The sequence below is a fragment of the Coregonus lavaretus genome (genome assembly GCF_964263955.1).
Source record: "Coregonus lavaretus genome assembly, chromosome: 22".
NCBI lineage: Eukaryota > Metazoa > Chordata > Actinopteri > Salmoniformes > Salmonidae > Coregonus > Coregonus lavaretus.
In genome coordinates this window covers 42,329,696-42,350,912 of record NC_140009.1, presented here as the reverse complement: position 1 = coordinate 42,350,912, position 21,217 = coordinate 42,329,696, and the positions used below count along the sequence as shown (strand labels likewise).

General features: G+C 43.4%; 1 protein-coding gene across 4 annotated transcripts in view; it reads left to right on the top strand.

Annotated features, from left to right (window-relative positions):
• The window catches only part of LOC311149766 (agrin-like), a 403,861-nt gene that overhangs the window by 313,589 nt on the left and 69,055 nt on the right, over positions 1–21,217 (top strand). For all 4 annotated transcript variants that reach the window (XM_084186990.1, XM_084186988.1, XM_084186991.1 and 1 more), the window contains 5 exons: positions 703–903; positions 12,917–13,059; positions 14,993–15,098; positions 17,271–17,390; positions 17,984–18,148. In XM_084186990.1, the coding sequence (XP_084043116.1) occupies positions 703–903; positions 12,917–13,059; positions 14,993–15,098; positions 17,271–17,390; positions 17,984–18,148 (735 nt within the window). The remainder of the gene's footprint in view (positions 1–702; positions 904–12,916; positions 13,060–14,992; positions 15,099–17,270; positions 17,391–17,983; positions 18,149–21,217) is intronic.

The window sequence follows — 21,217 nt, the reverse complement described above, 5'->3', positions numbered from 1 at the left end:
GAGGTGATGGCGGTGGATGAATGGCATGACAATGGGCGGTATCTCTGCATTCAAATTGCGATCGATAAAATGCAATTGTGTTCGTTGTCCGTAGCTTATGCCTGCCCATACCATAACCCCACTGCCACCATGGGGCACTCTGTTCAAGACGTTTACATCAGCAAACTGCTCGCACACACAACACCATACACGTGGTCTGTGGTTGTGAGGCCGATTGGACATACTGCCAAATTCTCTAAAACGACTTCGGAGGCGGCTTATGGTAGAAAAATTAACATTCAATTCTCTGGCAACAGCTCTGGTGGACAATACCGTAGTCAGCATGCCAATTGCACGCGCCCTCAAAACTTGAGACATCTATGGCATTGGGTTGTGTGACAAAACCACATTTTAGAATGGCCTTTTATTGTCCCCAGCACTAGGAGCACCTGTATAATGATCATCCTGTTTAATCAGGTTCTTGATATGCCACACTGGTCAGGCGGATGGATTATCTTGGCAAAGGAGAAATGCGTGACCAAAACTTTACATGTTGCGTTTATATTTTTGTTCAGTGACTATGTCTTATTAAAGTAATGTAATTGTATCTCTGTTGTATTTTAGCAAGCATATTCCTTGTTCATGATTCCACTGCATAGTCACTGACAACCCTGTGTGTGTGCGTTCGTCTGTTTGTGTGTGTGTTTGTATGTGCATTTACAGAGACGTGCGGCAGCGCTGTCTGTGCCTGGGGGGCCCGCTGCATCCAGAACAAGTGCGAGTGCACGCAGTGCCAGGGCCAGGCTTTATCGCCTGTGTGTGGCAGCGACGGCATCACCTACGACAACACTTGCGAGCTGGGCTTGGCATCCTGCGTCCTCAAGAAGAAGATTGAGGTGGCCAAGCCCAGCAGCTGCGACGAAGGTAGGAATTATGAAATTATGAAAACTGTTTTTAATAATATTTTCTTTCCATTGACTTCTGTCATTGTCCACTTTGTTTTGGGAGCTACAGTGGGGAGAACAAGTATTTGATACACTGCCGATTTTGCAGGTTTTCCTACTTACAAAGCATGTAGAGGTCTGTCATTTTTATCATAGGTACACTTCAACTGTGAGAGACGGAATCTTAAAACAAAAATCCAGAAAATCACATTGTATGATTTTTAAGTAATTAATTTGCATTTTATTGCATGACATAAGTATTTGATACATCAGAAAAGCAGAACTTAATATTTGATACAGAAACCTTTGTTTGCAATTACAGAGATCATACGTTTCCTGTAGGTCTTGACCAGGTTTGCACACACTGCAGCAGGGATTTTGGCCCACTCCTCCATACAGACCTTCTCCAGATCCTTCAGGTTTCGGGGCTGTCGCTGGGCAATACAGACTTTCAGCTCCCTCCAAAGATTTTCTATTGGGTTCAGGTCTGGAGACTGGCTAGGCCACTCCAGGACCTTGAGATGCTTCTTATGGAGCCACTCCTTAGTTGCCCTGGCTGTGTGTTTCGGGTCGTTGTCATGCTGGAAGACCCAGCCACGACCCATCTTCAATGTTCTTACTGAGGGAAGGAGGTTGTTGGCCAAGATCTTGTGATACATGGCCCCATCCATCCTCCCCTCAATACGGTGCAGTCGTCCTGTCTTCTTTGCAGAAAAGCATCCCCAAAGAATGATGTTCCCACCTCCATGCTTCACGGTTGGGATGGTGTTCTTGGGGTTGTACTCATCCTTCTTCTTCCTCCAAACACGGCGAGTGGAGTTTAGACCAAAAAGCTATATTTTTGTCTCATCAGACCACATGACCTTCTTCCATTCCTCCTCTGGATCATCCAGATGGTCATTGGCAAACTTCAGACGGGCCTGGACTTGCGCTGGCTTGAGCAGGGGGACCTTGCGTGCGCTGCAGGATTTTAATCCATGACGCTGTAGTGTGTTACTAATGGTTTTCTTTGAGACTGTGGTCCCAGCTCTCTTCAGGTCATTGACCAGGTCCTGCTGTGTAGTTCTGGGCTGATCCCTCACCTTCCTCATGATCATTGATGCCCCACGAGGTGAGATCTTGCATGGAGCCCCAGACCGAAGGTGATTGATCGTCATCTTGAACTTCTTCCATTTTCTAATAATTGCGCTAACAGTTGTTGCCTTCTCACCAAGCTGCTTGCCTATTGTCCTGTAGCCCATCCCAGCCTTGTGCAGGTCTACAATTTTATCCCTGATGTCCTTACACAGCTCTCTGGTCTTGGCCATTGTGGAGAGGTTGGAGTCTGTTTGATTGAGTGTGTGGACAGGTGTATTTTATGCAGGTAACGAGTTCAAACAGGTGCAGTTAATACAGGTAATGAGTGGAGAACAGGAGGGCTTCTTAAAGAAAAACTAACAGGTCTGTGAGAGCCGGAATTCTTACTGGTTGGTAGGTGATCAAATACTTATGTCATGCAATAAAATGCAAATTAATTACTTAAAAATCATACAATGTGATTTTCTGGATTGTTTTAGATTCTGTCTCTCACAGTTGAAGTGTACCTATGATACAAATTACAGACCTCTACATGCTTTGTAAGTAGGAAAAGTGTATCAAATACTTGTTCTCCCCACTGTACTGTTGATAGCTGGTGATGTTGATCAATCCCTATTGATACTGTAAGTATCTCCCATCGTCAGGGAAAGATAAACTTGTGGTCACTACTAATCGTGAAGAGAAAATCTCAACTTTGAGACAGAGTGCTTTTTTATACATGACTTGCTTCACAAGTGGCAGCCTAGTTCACAACGTAAACCCTTTGTGGAGCTGCTCTCCTCTGTCCTACTGGCACAGTTCCAGAGCTTCTACTCCTCTCCTCTGTGTGACAATCAGCCCTCTCTCTTGGTTTCTTTGTCACCGTACGGTTGTCATGCAGACAACGTCACCGATAGTCCCTTGTGGCCAGACGTAGTCACCGTCACCGAGACTATCATCGTTTGAGGAGGTGTGAACACAGAGCAGGTTTCACCTGCCAGAAATTATGAGAGAGATGGAGAAGGGGGAAATAGACGGGGAAAATGGAGAGGTGGATAGGGGGGATGGTTGATAGGGGGAAAATGGAGAGATGGTGAGTTGGAAAGAGGGGGAGAGAGAGATATAGGGATGGAGGGGTAGAGAAATAGCGAGATGGAGAGACTGAGAGATGGACAGAGGGAGGAAGGGGGTAAATGGGTGAGAGTAGTCTGTCCTGGGATTTGTTCTCTCTCTCACTGAGCCGTTGTCTACTCTACTGTTTACGGCCAGCTCTGCTCGCCAGCTCTTAACTCCCAGCTGGTCGTGGTCGATTTAACATAATCTCATAGACTGAGTCAAGTAACCTTTTGTATGTGTAGCAGAAAGAAATGTGCCATGATACACACACACTGCACATATAATACACACACACAAATAAACTGTTCCCCATATCATCATTTTACTCACACACAGCACCTATAGTATATACACACACTCAGACACATACACACACACACACACTGTGCCCCATATCATCATTATATGCACACGCAGCACCTATAGTATATACACACACTCAGACAAATACAGTGCCTTGCACTGTACATAGTTATGCACGCTCAAGTTTTCAGTTTTTTTGTCTTATTTCTTATCTGTTTAACAATAAAAATATATTTTGCATCTTCAAAGTGGTAGGCATGTTGTGTAAATCAAATGGTACAAACCCCCCAAAAATCCATTTTAATTCCAAGTTGTAAGGCAACAGAATTGGAGAATACTTTCGCAAGCCACTGTACACACACACATTGTGCCCCATATCGTTGTTCCACGCCTTGTCACCATTCCTCTTGCCCCTCTAATAGATAACTAACCCACAACCCCCCTTTCAACTAGAAGCCAGGGCTTTGTTCATGGGGTAGTTCTAGTAGTAGCTTAGTACTGGTAGAATTCTCCAACTCCGGCAAATTGAACAAGTGATTTATTTGTTTATTTAGACCCAACTTAAAAAACATATTCATTAGTCACGAGGAGAAATGGAAGTGTTTTCTCACTCTTTTATTTAGTGGTAATGAAAAATGACAGTGTTCCCACCATTGGCTGTACAGGGAGAATTTATCACCTGTTTAATTTCACACTCTGGTAGGCCCGGGCTCAGCTTCTTTGTTGACACTGACAAAGTGGCGGGTGAGCATAGTGTATCACCTTGGGGCCCAGGACGGTTTTAATTGAATACACATTTACTAAACAGGATTATGGGTGAGGATATCACACGGTGATGCACAGGCGATGAACTATGCACCCCCGAATACGGAGGGAGAGAGAGAGAGGGAGGGAGAGAGAGATGTGGAAAAGAGCTCATCAAAAGCAGATCAGGGGCTTTTTCCTCCTTCGCAGCCATCCATCCATAACCAGCGCTTGCATCTATCTCGCTAAGAAACTTTCCCTCTTTCTCTCACTCTCTTCTCCCTGTCACTCCATTCTTCTTTATGTAGCGGGGGTTTATTTGGACTAACGCGCTGTCACATCCTTCAACAGCAGTCTGTCTGAAGGGCTGACAAATGGTGTGAAAACAAACAAAAGTCTGGAGCAACAAGCCACCAGCGTGTCTGGGCCGACCAAGGCCACACTGTTTTCGATCCCCCCTAATACACTTCAAAACACACACACAGACGTATGCAGTAGTGATGGGGGGAAAATCTATATAGTTACATACAGTTGTGGAAAAAGTACCCAATTGTCATACTTGAGTAAAAGTAAAGATACCTTAATAGAAAATGACTCAAGTAAAAGTGGAAGTCACCTAGTAAAATCCTACTTGAGTATAAGTCTAAAAGTATTTGGTTTCAAATACACGTAAGTATCAAAAGTAAATGTAACTGCTAAAATATACTTAAGTATCAAAAGTAAAAGTATAAATTATAAAAAATTCCTTATATTAAGCAAACCAGACAGCACAATTTTTTATTTATTTTTATTTTTTACGGATAGCCAGGGGCACGCTCCAACACTCAGACATCATTTACAAACGAAGCATGGGTTTAGTGAGTCCGCTAGATCAGAGGAAGTAGGGATGACCAGGGATGTTCTCTTGATAAGTGTGTGAATTAGACCATTTTCCTGTCCTGCTAAGCATTCAAAATGCAACTAGTACTTTTGTGTGTCAGGGAAAATGTATGGAGTAAAAAGTACATCATTTTCTTTAGGAGTGTAGTAAAGTAAAAGTTGTCAAAAATATAGATAGTAAAGTACAGATACCCCAAAAAACTACTTAAGTAGTACTTTCAATAATTTTTACTTAAGTACTTTACACCACTGGTTACATATGGGGATATTACTTTTGACAATATATTGTATAGTTTTGACAATATCGCAATATTATTTTTGCGCTCGTTGGCTGTAACTGCACCAAAACTCCAGTATTTTTCCTTTGTAGCTTGTTCTCCATCTTCTTTTTAAATAGGGAGACAATTTTCCAGCACTTTTATTTCCATGACTGATCAAAACTCGTTTTCTTATGGCTCTCTTGTCCTTCTGCAGCAGACATGGTGAGCAATATGTTTGGAACATTGAATCGCAATAAAAATCACAGTATCGAATCGCAATACATGTAGAATTGTGAGAATTGCAATACATATCGTATCGGCACCTAAATATCATGATAATATTGTATTGTGAGGTCCCTGGCAATTCCCAGCCCTAGTACGGAGACGTGCAAACACGCGCACACAAAGGGGACTTGTGACAGATGACAAATGGTCATGTTGAAATTCACACAGGTCATGATATTGGTACAGTGTTTTTTTACAGACAGGAGTGTGTCCTGGTCCTGATATTGATAGTATTGAGGTGACTCGGGCCATGTTCTTCCGAAGTTCACACCCCTTTCTCTACTTTACCTCCCATAATCCACCTTTATATCCTCTCTACTTCTTCCCTCCCTCTAGTCATCACCTCATCTTATTAGTAAATCACACATTGCTTCCTCTATTGCTTCTACCGTTTTTATTTGCTCAGACAATTCCCAGCCCTTCTTTAAAATAGAGCAAGAAAAAATGGTTTATTATTTTATTTTCTCCTCTCTCCAGAGTCTCCACCGTACTGTATTTGCTCATCTTAATGGAGATCCCTTGGCTAAACGGATTCTGGTTATGACATGATTGAGTAAAAGGAGCAGGCAGACATGGGTGCTGGGAGAATAGCTGATGCAGACATCTTCCCTGCTAATTAAAAGGTTCATAGGCAGTGCGGGTGACAGCCACATCAAAGACCAACAGCTAATTGGTGCCCCCCTCCTTCGCTTAACTCCCTCCCTCTCTTAACTTGTATTTATTCAATTTCTTAGGTTTTATTTTAAACTTTAGAAGACTCACAAAATGGCCTCTCATATATTGGTATCAAATCCATTTCACAATCCTTTTTTATCATCTCCATTTATCATAATCAACACAGTCACAATGATAGCGAATCCTAACAATTGGATTCGGTTTCAATTGTTTTGTACGGTCTTGGGCATAAAAAAAAAAGAGAAGGAGACAGTCTTTGTTTTGAGTTTGATGTGTACCCTCCTTGATACCCCTGGCCTCTGGAGTTCCTCCATTGTTCACTGTGTGTGTGGGGCTAATAAAGTGAATGCCCTTCCACTGTATCGACCCCTCGAGCATGTCAGAGCCCATTGCTGATGACCCATATCAGGCCGAGGGGACGGACTGCTGCTCCTCTTGTCCCTGCACCGCCCGTTACAGTGTGACCTGCCCCATAATCCACTTAAGAAAATGGGTTATGCTAAGTGGCACTTCCACGACTACACCATTGATTTACCCATTAGGGCCAGTGGAGGCCTTGCTACAGCACCCCGTCAATACAGATGGGAGTGAGTCGAACGGTCGAAAGAAGCATTTGGGCTTCCTAGTACTGTACATCTTGTTTTAAATGTTGTACAATATTGCATTATAACTGGTCTGGAGAATATCAAAAGGATAACTTGCATCATAGATGCAGGCCCCCTGTAGCTCAGTTGGTAGAGCATGGCGCTTGCAACGCCAGGGTTGTGGGTTCGTTCGAGTCTTTCTGGGTAAACCTCTAAGAGCTTTCCACACCTGGATTGTACAACATTTGCCCATTTTATTATTTTCAAAATTATTTAAGCTCTGTCAAATTGGTTGTTGATCATTGCTAGACCATTTTTCAGGTCTTGCCATACATTTTCAAGTAGATTTAAGTCAAAACTGTAACTCGGCCACTCAGGAACATTCACTGTCTTCTTTGTAAGCAACTCCAGTGTAGATTTGGACTTGTGTTTTAGGTTATTGTCCTGCTGAAAGGTGAATTCATCTCCCAGTGTATGGTGGAAAGCAGACTGATCCAGGTTTTCCTCTAGGATTTTGCCTGTGATTAGCTCCATTCCATTTGTGTTTTATCTTTAAAAAACTCCCCAGTATTTAACGATTACAAGGATACCCATAACATGATGCAGCCACCACTATGCTTGAAAATATGGAGAGTGGTACTCAGTAATGTGTTGTATTGGATTTGCCCCAAACGTAACACTTTGTATTCAGGACAAAAAGTGAATTGCTTTGCCACATGTTTTGCAGTATTACTTTAGTGCCTTGTTAAAAACAGGATTCATGTTTTGGAATATTTTTTTGTTTGTACAGGTTTCCTTCTTTTCACTCTGCCAATTAGATTATTATTGTGGAGTAACAACAATGTTGTTTTCTCCTATAATAGCCATTCAACTCTGTAACTGTTTTAAAGTCACCATTGGCCTCATGGTGAAATCCCTGAGCAGTTTCCTTCCTCTCCGGCAACTGAGTTAGGAAGGACACCTGTGTCTTTGTAGTGACTGGGTGTATTGATAAACCATCCAAAGTGTAATTAATAACTTCACCATGCTCAAAGGGCTGGCTTTTCAATGTTTCTATTTTTTATACCCATCTGCCAATAGGTGACCTTCTATGCGAGGCATTGGAAAACCTCCCTGGTCTTTGTGGTTGAATCTGTGTTTGAAATTCACTGCTCGACTGAGGGACCTTACAGATAATTGTATGTGTGGGGTACAGAGATGAGGCAGTCATTCAAAAATCATGTTAAACACTATTATTGCACACAGTGAGTCCCTGCAATGTATTATGTGACTTGATAAGCACATTTTATCTAATTTAGGCTTGCCATAACAAAGGGGTTGAATACTTAATGACTCAAGACATTTCAGCTTTTCATGTTTAGTTTATTTGAAAAACATAATTCCACTGTAGGCCAGTGACACAGAATCTCAATTTAATCAATTTTAAATTCAGGCTATAACACAACAAAATGTGGAAAAAGTCAAGGTGTGTGAATACTTTCTGAAGGCACTGTATATTCTTTCTATGGAATATCTATTCCAATATATTTGTTCAATGTTTCAGCTTTCTAAGTCTCCGATCTTTGGAAATAATTCAGGCTCGTCGTTTGTCCTTGTTACCGCTCTCTGAAGTGCCATTAAAAATAAATAAAAAATGTTACAAGGACAGCTCTTTAAAAAGGCCTTTTTGATCCAGTGAAGTTTACTGTTTTACAGTAAATCGAAAGTTTACATTCCACAGTCACCAATACAAAAAGCATCTGAATTACTTTTAGCGGAAGTCTGGAGAAAAGTCTGTTATTTTTCGGTTTTTAAACAACTTATTGACCGACATCGGTTCAATTATTTGAATTACATTTCGTTCTTTTTTTGTCTGTGAGCTCAATGTGCACATTGCACTGCAGTTTCTCTAGAGATAAATCAGATCATATGCAAGAACAAGAGGGGATACATAGAGCAGTTTCTTTGAGGTATCTCTACCTGAAAATACATGATCTAAGTGATTTAATAGTTTTATTCAGCAGTCATAAAAGTATGCCTTATTTATTTTGAAAAACTACTAAAATAGTGATTTTGTCAGACAGCATAGGCAGCAGCTCTATAGAGATGAGATGATGACTTGGAATGAAATAATGTCATTAAATAAAACAAATGTAAAATACACAAGAACGAAACTATTTTATTAAAGTAGTGTGAATAACTAATGGTTTAGTAAGTGATAAGCAGTCATGGGCACTCACTACCATCATGGGACTTTTATTTTAAAAATGTTATGTTTTGTTAGGGCATTCAACCCACATAATGCATAGTCCATTAAATGTAAAAAAATATATACACTGCTCAAAAAAATAAAGGGAACACTTAAACAACACATCCTAGATCTGAATGAATGAAATAATCTTAATAAATACTTTTTTCTTTACATAGTTGAATGTGCTGACAACAAAATCACACAACAATTATCAATGGATAAAATGTATCAACCCATGGAGGTCTGGATTTGGAGTCACCCTCAAAATTAAAGTGGAAAACCACACTACAGGCTGATCCAACTTTGATGTAATGTCATTAGAACGAGTCAAAATGAGGCTCAGTAGTGTGTGTGGCCTCCACGTGCCTGTATGACCTCCCTACAACGCCTGGGCATGCTCCTGATGAGGTGGCAGATGGTCTCCTGAGGGATCTCCTCCCAGACCTGGACTAAAGCATCCGCCAACTCCTGGACAGTCTGTGGTGCAACGTGGCGTTGGTGGATGGAGCGAGACATGATGTCCCAGATGTGCTCAATTGGATTCAGGTCTGGGGAACGGGCGGGCCAGTCCATAGCATCAATGCCTTCCTCTTGCAGGAACTGCTGACACACTCCAGCCACATGAGGTCTAGCATTGTCTTGCTTTAGGAGGAACCCAGGGCCAACCGCACCAGCATATGGTCTCACAAGGGGTCTGAGGATCTCATCGCGGTACCTAATGGCAGTCAGGCTACCTCTGGCGAGCACATGGAGGGCTGTGCGGCCCCCCAAAGAAATGCCACCCCACACCATGACTGACCCACCGCCAAACCGGTCATGCTGGAGGATGTTGCAGGCAGCAGAACGCTCTCCACGGCGTCTCCAGACTCTGTCACGTCTGTCACATGTGCTCAGTGTGAACCTGCTTTCATCTGTGAAGAGCACAGGGCGCCAGTTGCGAATTTGCCAATCTTGGTGTTCTCTGGCAAATGCCAAACGTCCTGCACGGTGTTGGGCTGTAAGCACAACCCCCACCTGTGGACGTCGGGCCCTCATACAACCCTCATGGAGTCTGTTTCTGACCGTTTGAGCAGACACATGCACATTTGTGGCCTGCTGGAGGTCATTTTGCAGGGCTCTGGCAGTGCTCCTCCTGCTCCTCCTTGCACAAAGGCAGAGGTAGCGGTCCTGCTGCTGGGTTGTTGCCCTCCTACGGCCTCCTCCACGTCTCCTGATGTACTGGCCTGTCTCCTGGCAGCGCCTCCATGCTCTGGACACTACGCTGACAGACACAGCAAACCTTCTTGCCACAGCTCGCATTGATGTGCCATCCTGGATGAGCTGCACTACCTGAGCCACTTGTGTGGGTTGTAGACTCCGTCTCATGCTACCACTAGAGTGAAAGCACCACCAGCATTCAAAAGTGACCAAAACATCAGCCAGGAAGTATAGGAACTGAGAAGTGGTTTGTGGTCACCACCTGCAGAACCACTTCTTTATTGGGGGTGTCATGCTAATTGCCTATAATTTCCACCTGTTGTCTATTCCATTTGCACAACAGCATGTGAAATTTATTGTCAATCTGTGTTGCTTCCTAAGTGGACAGTTTGATTTCACAGAAGTGTGATTGACTTGGAGTTACATTGTGTTGTTTAAGTGTTCCCTTAATTTTTTTGAGCAGTGTATATATACAGTGAGGGAAAAAAGTATTTGATCCCCTGCTGATTTTGTACGTTTGCCCACTGACAAAGACATGATCAGTCTATAATTTTAATGTTAGTTTTATTTGAACAGTGAGAGACAGAATAACAACAAAAAAATCCAGAAAAACGCATGTCAAAAATGTTATAAATTGATTTGCATTTTAATGAGGGAAATAAGTATTTGACCCCTCTGCAAAACATGACTGAGTACTTGGTGGCAAAACCCTTGTTGGCAATCATAGAGGTCAGACGTTTCTTGTAGTTGGCCACCAGGTTTGCACACATCTCAGGAGGGATTTTGTACCACTCCTCTTTGCAGATCTTCTCCAAGTCATTAAGGTTTCGAGGCGGATGTTTGGCAACTCAAACCTTCAGTTCCCTCCACAGATTTTCTATGGAATTAAGGTCTGGAGACTGGCTAGGCCACTCCAGGACCTTAATGTGCTTCTTCTTGAGCCACTCCTTTGTTGCCTTGGCCGTGTGTTTTGGGTCATTGTCATGCTGGAATACCCATCCACGACCCATTTTCAATATCCTGGCTGAGGGAAGGAGGTTCTCACCCAAGATTTGACAGTACATGGCCCCGTCCATCGTCCCTTTGATGTGGTGAAGTTGTCCTGTCCCCTTAGCAGAAAAACAACCCCAAAGCATAATGTTTCCACCTCCATGTTTGACGGTGGGGATGGTGTTCTTGGGGTCATAGGCAGCATTCCTCCTCCTCCAAACACGACGAGTTGAGTTGATGCCAAAGAGCTTGATTTTGGTCTCATCTGACCACAACACTTTCACCCAGTTCTCCTCTGAATCATTCAGATGTTCATTGGCAAACTTCAGACGGGCCTGTATACGTGCTTTCTTGAGCAGGGGGACCTTGCAGGCGCTGCAGGATTTCAGTCCTTCACGGCGTAGTGTGTTACCAATTGTTTTCTTGGTGACTATGGTCCCAGCTGCCTTGAGATCATTGACAAGATCCTCCCGTGTAGTTCTGGGCTGGTTCATAACTGATCTCATGATCATTGCAACTCCACGAGGTGAGATCTTGCATGGAGCCCCAGGCCGAGGGAGATTGACAGTTATTTTGTGTTTCTTCCATTTGTGAATAATCGCACCAACTGTTGTCACCTTCTCACCAAGCTGTTTGGCGATGGTCTTGTAGCCCATTCCAGCCTTGTGTAGGTCTAATATCTTGTCCCTAACATCCTTGGAGAGCTCTTTGGTCTTGGCCATGGTGGAGAGTTTGGAATCTGATTGATTGATTGCTTCTGTGGACAGGTGTCTTTTATACAGGTAACAAACTGAGATTAGGAGCACTCCCTTTAAGAGTGTGCTCCTAATCTCAGCTCGTTACCTGTATAAAAGACACCTGGGAGCCAGAAATCTTTCTGATTGAGAGGGGTCAAATACTTATTTCCCTCATTAAAATGCAAATCAATTTATAACATTTTTGACATGCGTTTTTCTGGATTTTTTTGGTTGTTATTCTGTCACTCACTGTTCAAATAAACCTACCATTAAAATTATAGACTGATCATTTCTTTGTCAGTGGGCAAACGTACAAAATCAGCAGGGGATCAAATACTTTTTTCCCTCACTGTATATGAAACTAAAAAATAATAATAATTTTTATAATTGAATCGAAACAGAACCGACCTCAAAAAGCACTAATCGTTCAGCACTACTGGAGTGGATTGATAATTGGATCTTACAGAACACTGTGCAATTAGTGGCTTCCTCATATCAGGAAATCTGTGTCCATGAAACAGGCTCTTGCATTGATTCCCCCTCGCAGGGAGGCAAGTGGTAATATTTTCCTCCTCCCTCTATCTTCAGCTTTAATTGAAATGTAAAGGATGCCTCACTGGTGGCAATGTTGTGCCTAATTTATTTTGTCAATCGCAGGTCCTCTCCATGGTTGGTCATTATATTGTACTTCAAGCAGCGCCTTTGGTTCAATCTCAGTGCCAACGTGAAGGAAATTCCAATATCCAAAGGTGGCGTGCTCTGAATATATAAACACTCTGCCAAGAACTCAGCTTTAACTTTTTTTGGGGGGGGATGACAAAGATGGAAGGCATTTTTACTGCTGTATGAAAAGGTTAGGGTTTCTTTAAATGTGTATTTGTGCTGGGCTGTTAATAACTATTTAAATGTTTTCTCTGTATGTGTGTGGTCTTTGCAGAGTGTGGTTCAGGAGGGTCGGCCTCAGGTGTTGAGAGCTGCGAACAGGACAGGTGTCGTACGTTTGGAGGCTCGTGGGACGAGGACACAGAGGATGACCGCTGTGTCTGTGACTTCGACTGCAATCGCGTGCCTCGCAACCTGGTAAGCCTTCACCTCCTGGTTAGCCTTCCCAACAACAACCATGTATGTGGGTTTTACTTAAATAGTGGTGGTTTTCATTTCAAGCAAGCCTATGTAATTCCTAGGTAATGAATGCATGACATCTGACATTTACATTCTGTCAATATCAGTGCAATTTAATTTTCATATTGAGATTGAACTTCATGCAATGTTGCGTGGTTTGAAAATTAACGATGTACAGTGCCTTGCAAAAGTATTCATCCCTCTTGGAGTTTTTCCTATTTTGTTGCATTATAACCTGTAATTTAAATGGATTTTTATTTGGATATCATGTAATGGACATACACAAAATTGTCCAAATTGGTGAAGTGAAATTAAAAAAATAACTTGTTTCAAAAAATTCTAAAAAATAAATAAGGGAAAAGTGGTGCGTTCATATGTATTCACCCCCTTTGCTATGAAGCCCCTAAATAAGATCTGGTGCAACCAATTACCTTCAGAAGTCACATAATTAGTTAAATAAAGACCACCTGTGTGCAATCTAAGTGTCACATGATCTCTGTATATATACACCTGTTCTGAAAGGCCCCAGAGTCGGCAACACCACTAAGCAAGGGGCACCACCAAGCAAGCGGCACCATGAAGACCAAGGAGCTCTCCAAACAGGTCAGGGACAAAGTTGTGGAGAAGTACAGATCAGGGTTGGGTTATAAAAAAATATCAGAAACTTTCAACATCCCACGGAGCACCATTTCAATCCATTATTAATAAATTGAAATAATATGGCACCACAACAAACCTGCCAAGAGAGGGCCGCCCACCAAAACTCACGGACCAGGCAAGGAGGGCATTAATCAGAGAGGCGACAAAGAGACCAAAGATAACCCTGAAGGAGCTGCAAAGCTCCACAGCGGAGATTGGAGTATCCGTCCATAGGACCACTTTAAGCCGTACACTCCACAGAGCTGGGCTTTACGGAAGAGTGGCCAGAAAAAAGCCATTGCTTAAAGAAAGAAATAAGCAAACACATTTGGTGTTCGCCGAAAGGCATGTGGGAGACTCCCCAAACATATGGAAGAAGGTACTCTGGTCAGTTGAGACTAAAATTGAGGTTTTTGGCCATCAAGGAAAATGCTATGTCTGGCGCAAACCCAACACCTCTCATCACCCCGAGAACACCATCCCCACAGTGAAGCACGGTGGTGGCAGCATCAAGCTGTGGGGATGTTTTTCATCGGCAGGGACTGGGAAACTGGTCAGAATTGAAGGAATGATGGATGGCGCTAAATACAGGGAAATTCTTGAGGGAAACCTGTTTGTCTTCAAGAGATTTGAGACTGGGATGGAGGTTCACCTTCCAGTAGGACAATGACCCTAAGCACACTGCTAAAGCAACACTCGAGTGATTTAAGGGGAAACATTTAAATGTCTTGGAATGGCCTAGTCAAAGCCCAGACCTCAATCCAATTGAAAGTCTGTGGTATGACTTAAAGATTGCTGTACACCAGCGGAACCCATCCAACTTGAAGGAGCTGGAGCAGTTTTGCCTTGAAGAATGGGCAAAAATCCCAGTGGCTAGATGTGCCAAGCTTATAGAGACATACCCCAAGAGACTTGCAGCTGTAATTGCTGCAAAAGGAGGCTCTACAAAGTATTGACTTTGGGGGGGTGAATAGTTATGTACGCTCAAGTTTTCCGTTTTTTTTGTCTTATTTCTTGTTTGTTTCACAATAAAAAATATTTTGCATCTTCAAAGTGGTAGGCATGTTGTGTAAATCAAATGGTACAAACCCCCCAAAAAATCAATTTTAATTCCAAATTGTAAGGCAACAAAATAGGAAAAATGCCAAAGGGGGGTGAATACTTTCGCAAGCCACTGTACTTTGAAAGGAAATTGCTATAGCACGCTGCTATGTTCCAGCATTCATATGCGTATGACTACAATTCTCCTCAGGTGTGTGGCTCAGATGGGAAGACCTACAGCAACGAGTGTGAGATGAAGAAGGACAGGTGCGAAAGGCAGGAGCACCTGCTGATCCAGAATCAGGGACCCTGCACAGGTGAGCTGCCTGGACATCCCACCATAACTGATCTAAGACTAAGATCAGCCAGAGTAATAACCCATCTCGTACAGAGGATTCAAACAGCTTACTACTTTGTCGTAAAGAAACGCCCAGAAATCCTGTTGTTTTTTCTGAATAGCACTTTAGTGGTAACATATCCAACACAATGTCAAAGCTTGCTGGCGAGAGCTTCATTCCCCCGATTCAATGTGGCTACATATGGCTCAACGTGCATGTGGCTACCAAAGGCTCAACATGAAGAAGCTCCTATTTCTCTAGAGACAGCCACCACAGGTGGTAGGCAGTTTAGCAGGGAACACTAGTTATACTTGAGTCTCTGCCTTGGCAGTGCAAACCACGTGCTCTAACTGAAGAGGCCGTATAGAGAGGTTTCTGTAGTAGGCCAGAGCGAAGCCAAAGGCACATAAAAGATTATGTGTGATCACAGAAGCCTGTTTGATTCCTTGCTGTCCTCAAAAGAGTGAGGGAGCAAACGAAAGGGAGAGAATTGGAGAGAGCGATACGCTCGGGTTTCACACTCGCATCCCTGTAGAGTCGTCCCTCCTAAGCTGGCTTTTTGGGCGCTTTCTGTCACGCTTCTTCACCATCTGCGGAGAATCAATCCCTTTTCTTGTGGAGTGCTGTTGGTGCGCGAGCTCTGGGCCCTCTTCTTCTACCAAAAAGCTCAGATCAATGGGAATCTCATTGGGACCTTCTTCATTAGCTATGCATCGAGGAACTTGTCTTTGACCACGTTTTGACCTCCAAGCCTTCAAACTAAGGAAAGCTCCTGATGGCTTTCACTAACTAGACAAAACAAAAATGGTTTGACCTTAACATTTTTTACTGTCTTATGTTGTTTAGAAACAACTTACGTTTTGTGTCTCTGGGAGTTCTTTGATCTATGTCAGCTGTCTCTGAAGAACTTTCAAGCTGTCCTATTTTGCATTTTCTATCAGATAACCTGGTCAGTGATTCCAGTCTTCATGAGGTCTAAAAAAGATCCTGTGGTATATATCGTTGCTACATGCAGAGGCACTCAATTCTCCCCTAGTAGAAATACAAAGGCTACCTATACAGAGCCATGTCAGCAGCAGACCTTGAGATAGCGAGAGTAATACTCTCACAATAGAGAGAACTGCATTATGCCAGACAATGGCCACTGAAGAGGAAAAACCCTTGAAGGGTTGAAGAACATATGAAATTAAAAGTTCCCCCTTGCCCTAATAGGCTCAGGACAGTGAGTAGCAGGAGCGCTGAAAAGTGGCAAGTTAATGAACTGTGTCCAAAGCCCATCACTGGAGTGGGAAAGCACTGGAAAAAGAAAGAGCAAGTCATCACCATTAGGCTTCGGCTCATATCCACACCAGTAAGAGTGTGATTTATGGGCCGGTAGCTGCAGCCTCCAAACTCCAAATGAGAAAAACAAGAGAGGAAGAAAGAAAGAGAGAGAGCGAAGGGGAGAGTTCTTCCTCCCATCTCTACCACTGGAGGCCATTTTAATCCAAGGGCTGGAGAGAGTTTGAGCGATAATATATTGCCTTGGCCGTTGAACCACCCCCCTGCCTCCCTCTTTACCCTCCATCCTTCCATCTCGCTCTCTCGTTTCCCTTATACACAAGTATCTGTTGGGTAACATATTTGTTCAGGGTGTGTTGTATTCGGTTTTCTTTTCGAGCTGTCACGTCGGCGTGGAATCTGGCACATGCACAGACAAAACAACTACACACATTCGCTCACAGATTGGCCCAGTCCATCACATTCAGCCGCAGACTCGTTTTTTTCTGCTTCTGAAAGCTTGTAGAGATGTGTCGCACGCTGCAATTTCACAGGAGAACAACTGAAGAGAATAGGCCTCCTAGGATGTGGCAAATGTCAGCTGTTCCACTAGGATCACCATTGTTTGTTTTCAGGTAATGGCATAATTTCCCCCTGATTTTGAGCCGTTGTCAGGATTGGGAAAGTAGAATTGTTATGTAGAAGCCAGATGCCAGCTTTTCACCTCTGGCCCTCGAGGTGAACCTCTTTGTTCGCTAGAAGTTGCATGTTGTTCAGAGATTGTGTCTTCTAATTCCTTTTAAAAGAGCCTTCACTGTCACTCTAAAAAGTTTGTTTTATCTTTTCTTCTCTCCCTCTTTTGTTCCATCCTCGGTCCCATCTCCTCATCAGCGATTTCAGCCACCTCTCTGCCGGAGCTGACAGCACCACAACGCTGCAGTCAGTCAGTCTACGGTTGTTGCCGCGACAATAAGACGGCGGCCCTTGGTGTGGGACTCGCTGGATGCACCAGTAAGTGTGCCGACCTCTTACCTGACATCTGACATCTGACCTCTCACCTCTGACCCCTTGTATTATATCCCTCACAATGGTATTAACTTATTGATCAGATGCACACAAACAGCCTAGCGTACATTTGCTGGAAAGGAAAACATGCATATAAAGTGATATCTAAAGGTCTACATATAGGGCTGGTTTCCAAGACACAGATTCAAGTCTAGTCCTGGACTAAAAGCTATTTCAGTCAGTGGAGGCTGCTGAGGGGAGGACGGCTCATAATAATGGCTGGAATGAAGTATATGGAATGGTATCAAACACGTGTTTGATACCATTCCATTCACTCCATTCAAGCCATTAAACTCCATTCCAGCCATTATTATGAGCCGTCCTCCCCTCAACAGCCTCCACTGCTTTCAGTTGATATATGCAATTGAACATCTTTTTAATCCTGGACTAAGCTTAAACAGTGTCTGGGAAACCATCTGATCCCCCTCTGGCATTGACTCAGACTGGAGAGGGTCTGCTGTTGCTTTGATGTTGTAGCTGTGTATAATTATGTAATTAATGAAATCATCCAATCAGTCCTGTCCTTGGTGTGTCCCCAGGTACGTGCCAGTGTAACCCGTATGGCTCCTACAAGGGGACGTGTGACCCGTCCAGCGGCCAGTGCTCCTGCAAGCCCGGCGTCGGGGGACAGAAGTGTGACCGTTGCGATCCAGGCTTCTGGAACTTCCGCGGCATCGTCACAGAGAACTTGAGCGGCTGCACACGTAAGAGACCTCCTCCTACTTCGCCACTTTCTCCATCTGTTTTCTTCACATTAACTGTCCTGACGTAGGGAACAGAAGAGTTTTGGTCCTGTGCAGTGCTTAATTGGTAAATCGGGAGGTGCCGGGAAACAAAAAGTGAGTGCGAGAGGGGGGTGACCTGGGGAGCTCTGAGGTACCTTTATAATAAAGCATTGCATGTATATCATCATATTTGCATAGTGGCATAGAGCAGTAGAGTATTACATTTACATTTTAGTCATTCTTATCCAGAGTAGAGGCGCTTACAGAAGTTGCTCACATGGGGAACATAATTAGTAGCCTAAGGTCCGGGAAAAATGTGGCCTTTTATAAATGCATTTCATGCAATTCTGCACATTTTACATGACTGGAGACTTTGGCAGAATCTTTAATACCGCACAAATGATCTAAATGACGGGCTACTTTGACACTGAAAATCTGAGATCACTAAAAACGACCTTGTCTTGCATCCATCAATAGCCTAGGTGTGTGGAGACACATATTGTAGGCTACATAAAATATGAGGAGAAAATGTCAGTCCTAAAAATGCTTTCCAGTTTCACTGACTCGCCCAATGATGCGCACCTCACTCGCCGGTGATGGCCGATGCGTTCATGCCAGAAGCCTATCTGTCTCTTGTTTTACTTTGTAAAACACTATTTGGTAGCCTACAGCAGACCGATTAGTCTTCTCTTTTCAGCAGTAACCATTTGCTTTCTAACCTGTGTTTTCCCGCGATTGTATATGAAATAAAGGCCTGTTTTGTCTGCATGCTGTTCACTGACAGATTTGCCGCGCGTTCCCGACTGTAGGCTATGCTTTGTTATTGGGCTACACAAAATCCACAGCTAGGCTATTTTTTAAAAGAAGCTATTGATCCTCTGTGGCTAAATTATAGGCATTCGCATGGTGTGGTAGGCTATTCTGAATTATTTAATTTGTTTCTGAACAGACAGCAGTAATTTTGGCAAATTTATTTCAATTTATCAGGGGTGCTGCGGCACCTCCAGCACCCTTCCCGCGGCTATGATTCTATAACGATATCAATGATGAAGTGCAACACTGAAGAGATTAGAGTTGCAGGCTCATGTCTATCAGAGCAGAGAGAGGGAGAGAGCTCATAGAAAGTTAATCTCATTCTAGTTCTGTGAGAGATACAGCCACGCTTCTCACACAGCCACGTGTTGGTCTCAAACATACACTGAACAAAAATATAAATGCAACATGTAAAGTGTTGGTCCCATGTTTCAGGAGCTTAAACAAATGCTCCTAAGGAATTTTCCTTAGAGCTCCGATACAGGATTGTGTCGAGGCACAGATCTGGGGAAGGGTACCAAAAAATGTCTGCAGCATTAAAGGTCCCCAAGAACACAGTGGCCTCCATCATTCTTAAATGGAAGAAGTTTGGAACCACCAAAACTCTTCCTAGAGCTGGCCGCCCGGTCAAACTGAGCAATCTGGGGAGAAGGGCCTTGGTCAGGGAGGTGACCAAGAACCCGATGGTCACTCTGACAGAGCTCTAGAGTTCCTCTGTGTAGATGGGAGAACCTTCCAGAAGGACAACCATCTCAGCAGCACTGCACAAATCAGGCCTTTATGGTAGAGTGGCCAGACAGAAGCTACTCCTTAGTAAAAGGCACATGACAGCCCGCTTGTAGTTTGCCAAAAGGCACCTAAAGACATGAGAAACAAGATTCTCTGGTCTGATGAAACCAACATTGAACACTTTGGCCTGAATGCCAATCGTCATGTCTGGAGGAAACCTGGCACCATCCCTACGGGTGAAGCATGGTGGTGGCAGCATGATGCTGTGGGGATGTTTTTCAGTGGCAGGGACTGGGAGACTAGTCAGGATCAAGTGAAAGATTAATGGAGCAAAGTACATAGAGATCCTTGATGAAAACCTGCTCCAGAGCGTTTAGGACCTCAGACTGCCCTTCCAACAGGACAACGACCCTAAGCACACAGCCAAGACAACGCAGGAGTGGCTTCAGGACAAGTCTCTGAATATCCTTGAGTGGCCCGGACTGGAACCCGGTCAAACAACTCTGGAGAGACCTGAAAATAGCTGTGCAGCATTGCTCCCCATCCAACCTGACAGAGCTTGAGAGGATCTGCAGAGAAGAATGGGAGAAACTCCCCAAATACAGGTGTGCCAAGCTTGTAGCGTCATACCCAAAGGAGCTTCAACAAAGTACTAAGTAAAGGGTCTGACTACTTATGTAAATGTAATATTTCCGGTTTTTATTTTTAATAAATTAGCAAACATTTATAAAACCTGTTTTTGCTTTGTCATTATGGGGTGATGTGTGTAGATTGATTAGAGTGGGGGGAAAACTATTTAATCAATTTTAGAATAAGGCTGTAACCTATCAAAATGTTGAAAATACTTTCCAAAGGCACTGTATCTGTGTTCCCAGTCATGTGAAATCCATAGGTTAGGGCTTAATGAATTTATTTCAATTGACTGAATTCCTTACATGAATTGTAACTCAGTAAAGTTTTTGAAATTGTTCCATGTTGCGTTTATATTTTTGTTCAGTGTAGGTTGCAATGTTACGCAAACCATAAGCCCGAATTAACAAGGGGGAAACTCGAATGAACTTTGATTTGCTTTTATTAGAATGTTCACATTGCAAAAAGTGACAATTATTTATTATTTATCTGGCCAAATTTGTTTCATAATGAAACAGTCCAAAATGGAGAGGTGCCGGATCCTCTTCCGGCAGGATCCAGCTCAAATTTAGCAATGTTCCTGTGTAGTACAGTTAGAAGACTATGGCGCTTGTAATTCAAGGATCATTGGCTCCCGCTGGGGCTGGCAATACGAAAATGTATGCCCTTCTGTAAGACGCTTTGGATAAAAGCTTCGGCTTAATGGCATATATTGGTTATATTAGTTAAGAGTAGCACTTGGCTGTAAAGAGCTGGGCTCCCGAGTGGCACAGTGGTCTAAGGCACTGCATCTCAGTGCTTGAAGCGTCACTACAGAACCCCTGGTTCGATTCCAGGCTGTATCACAACTGGCCGTGATTGGGAGTCCCGTAGGGC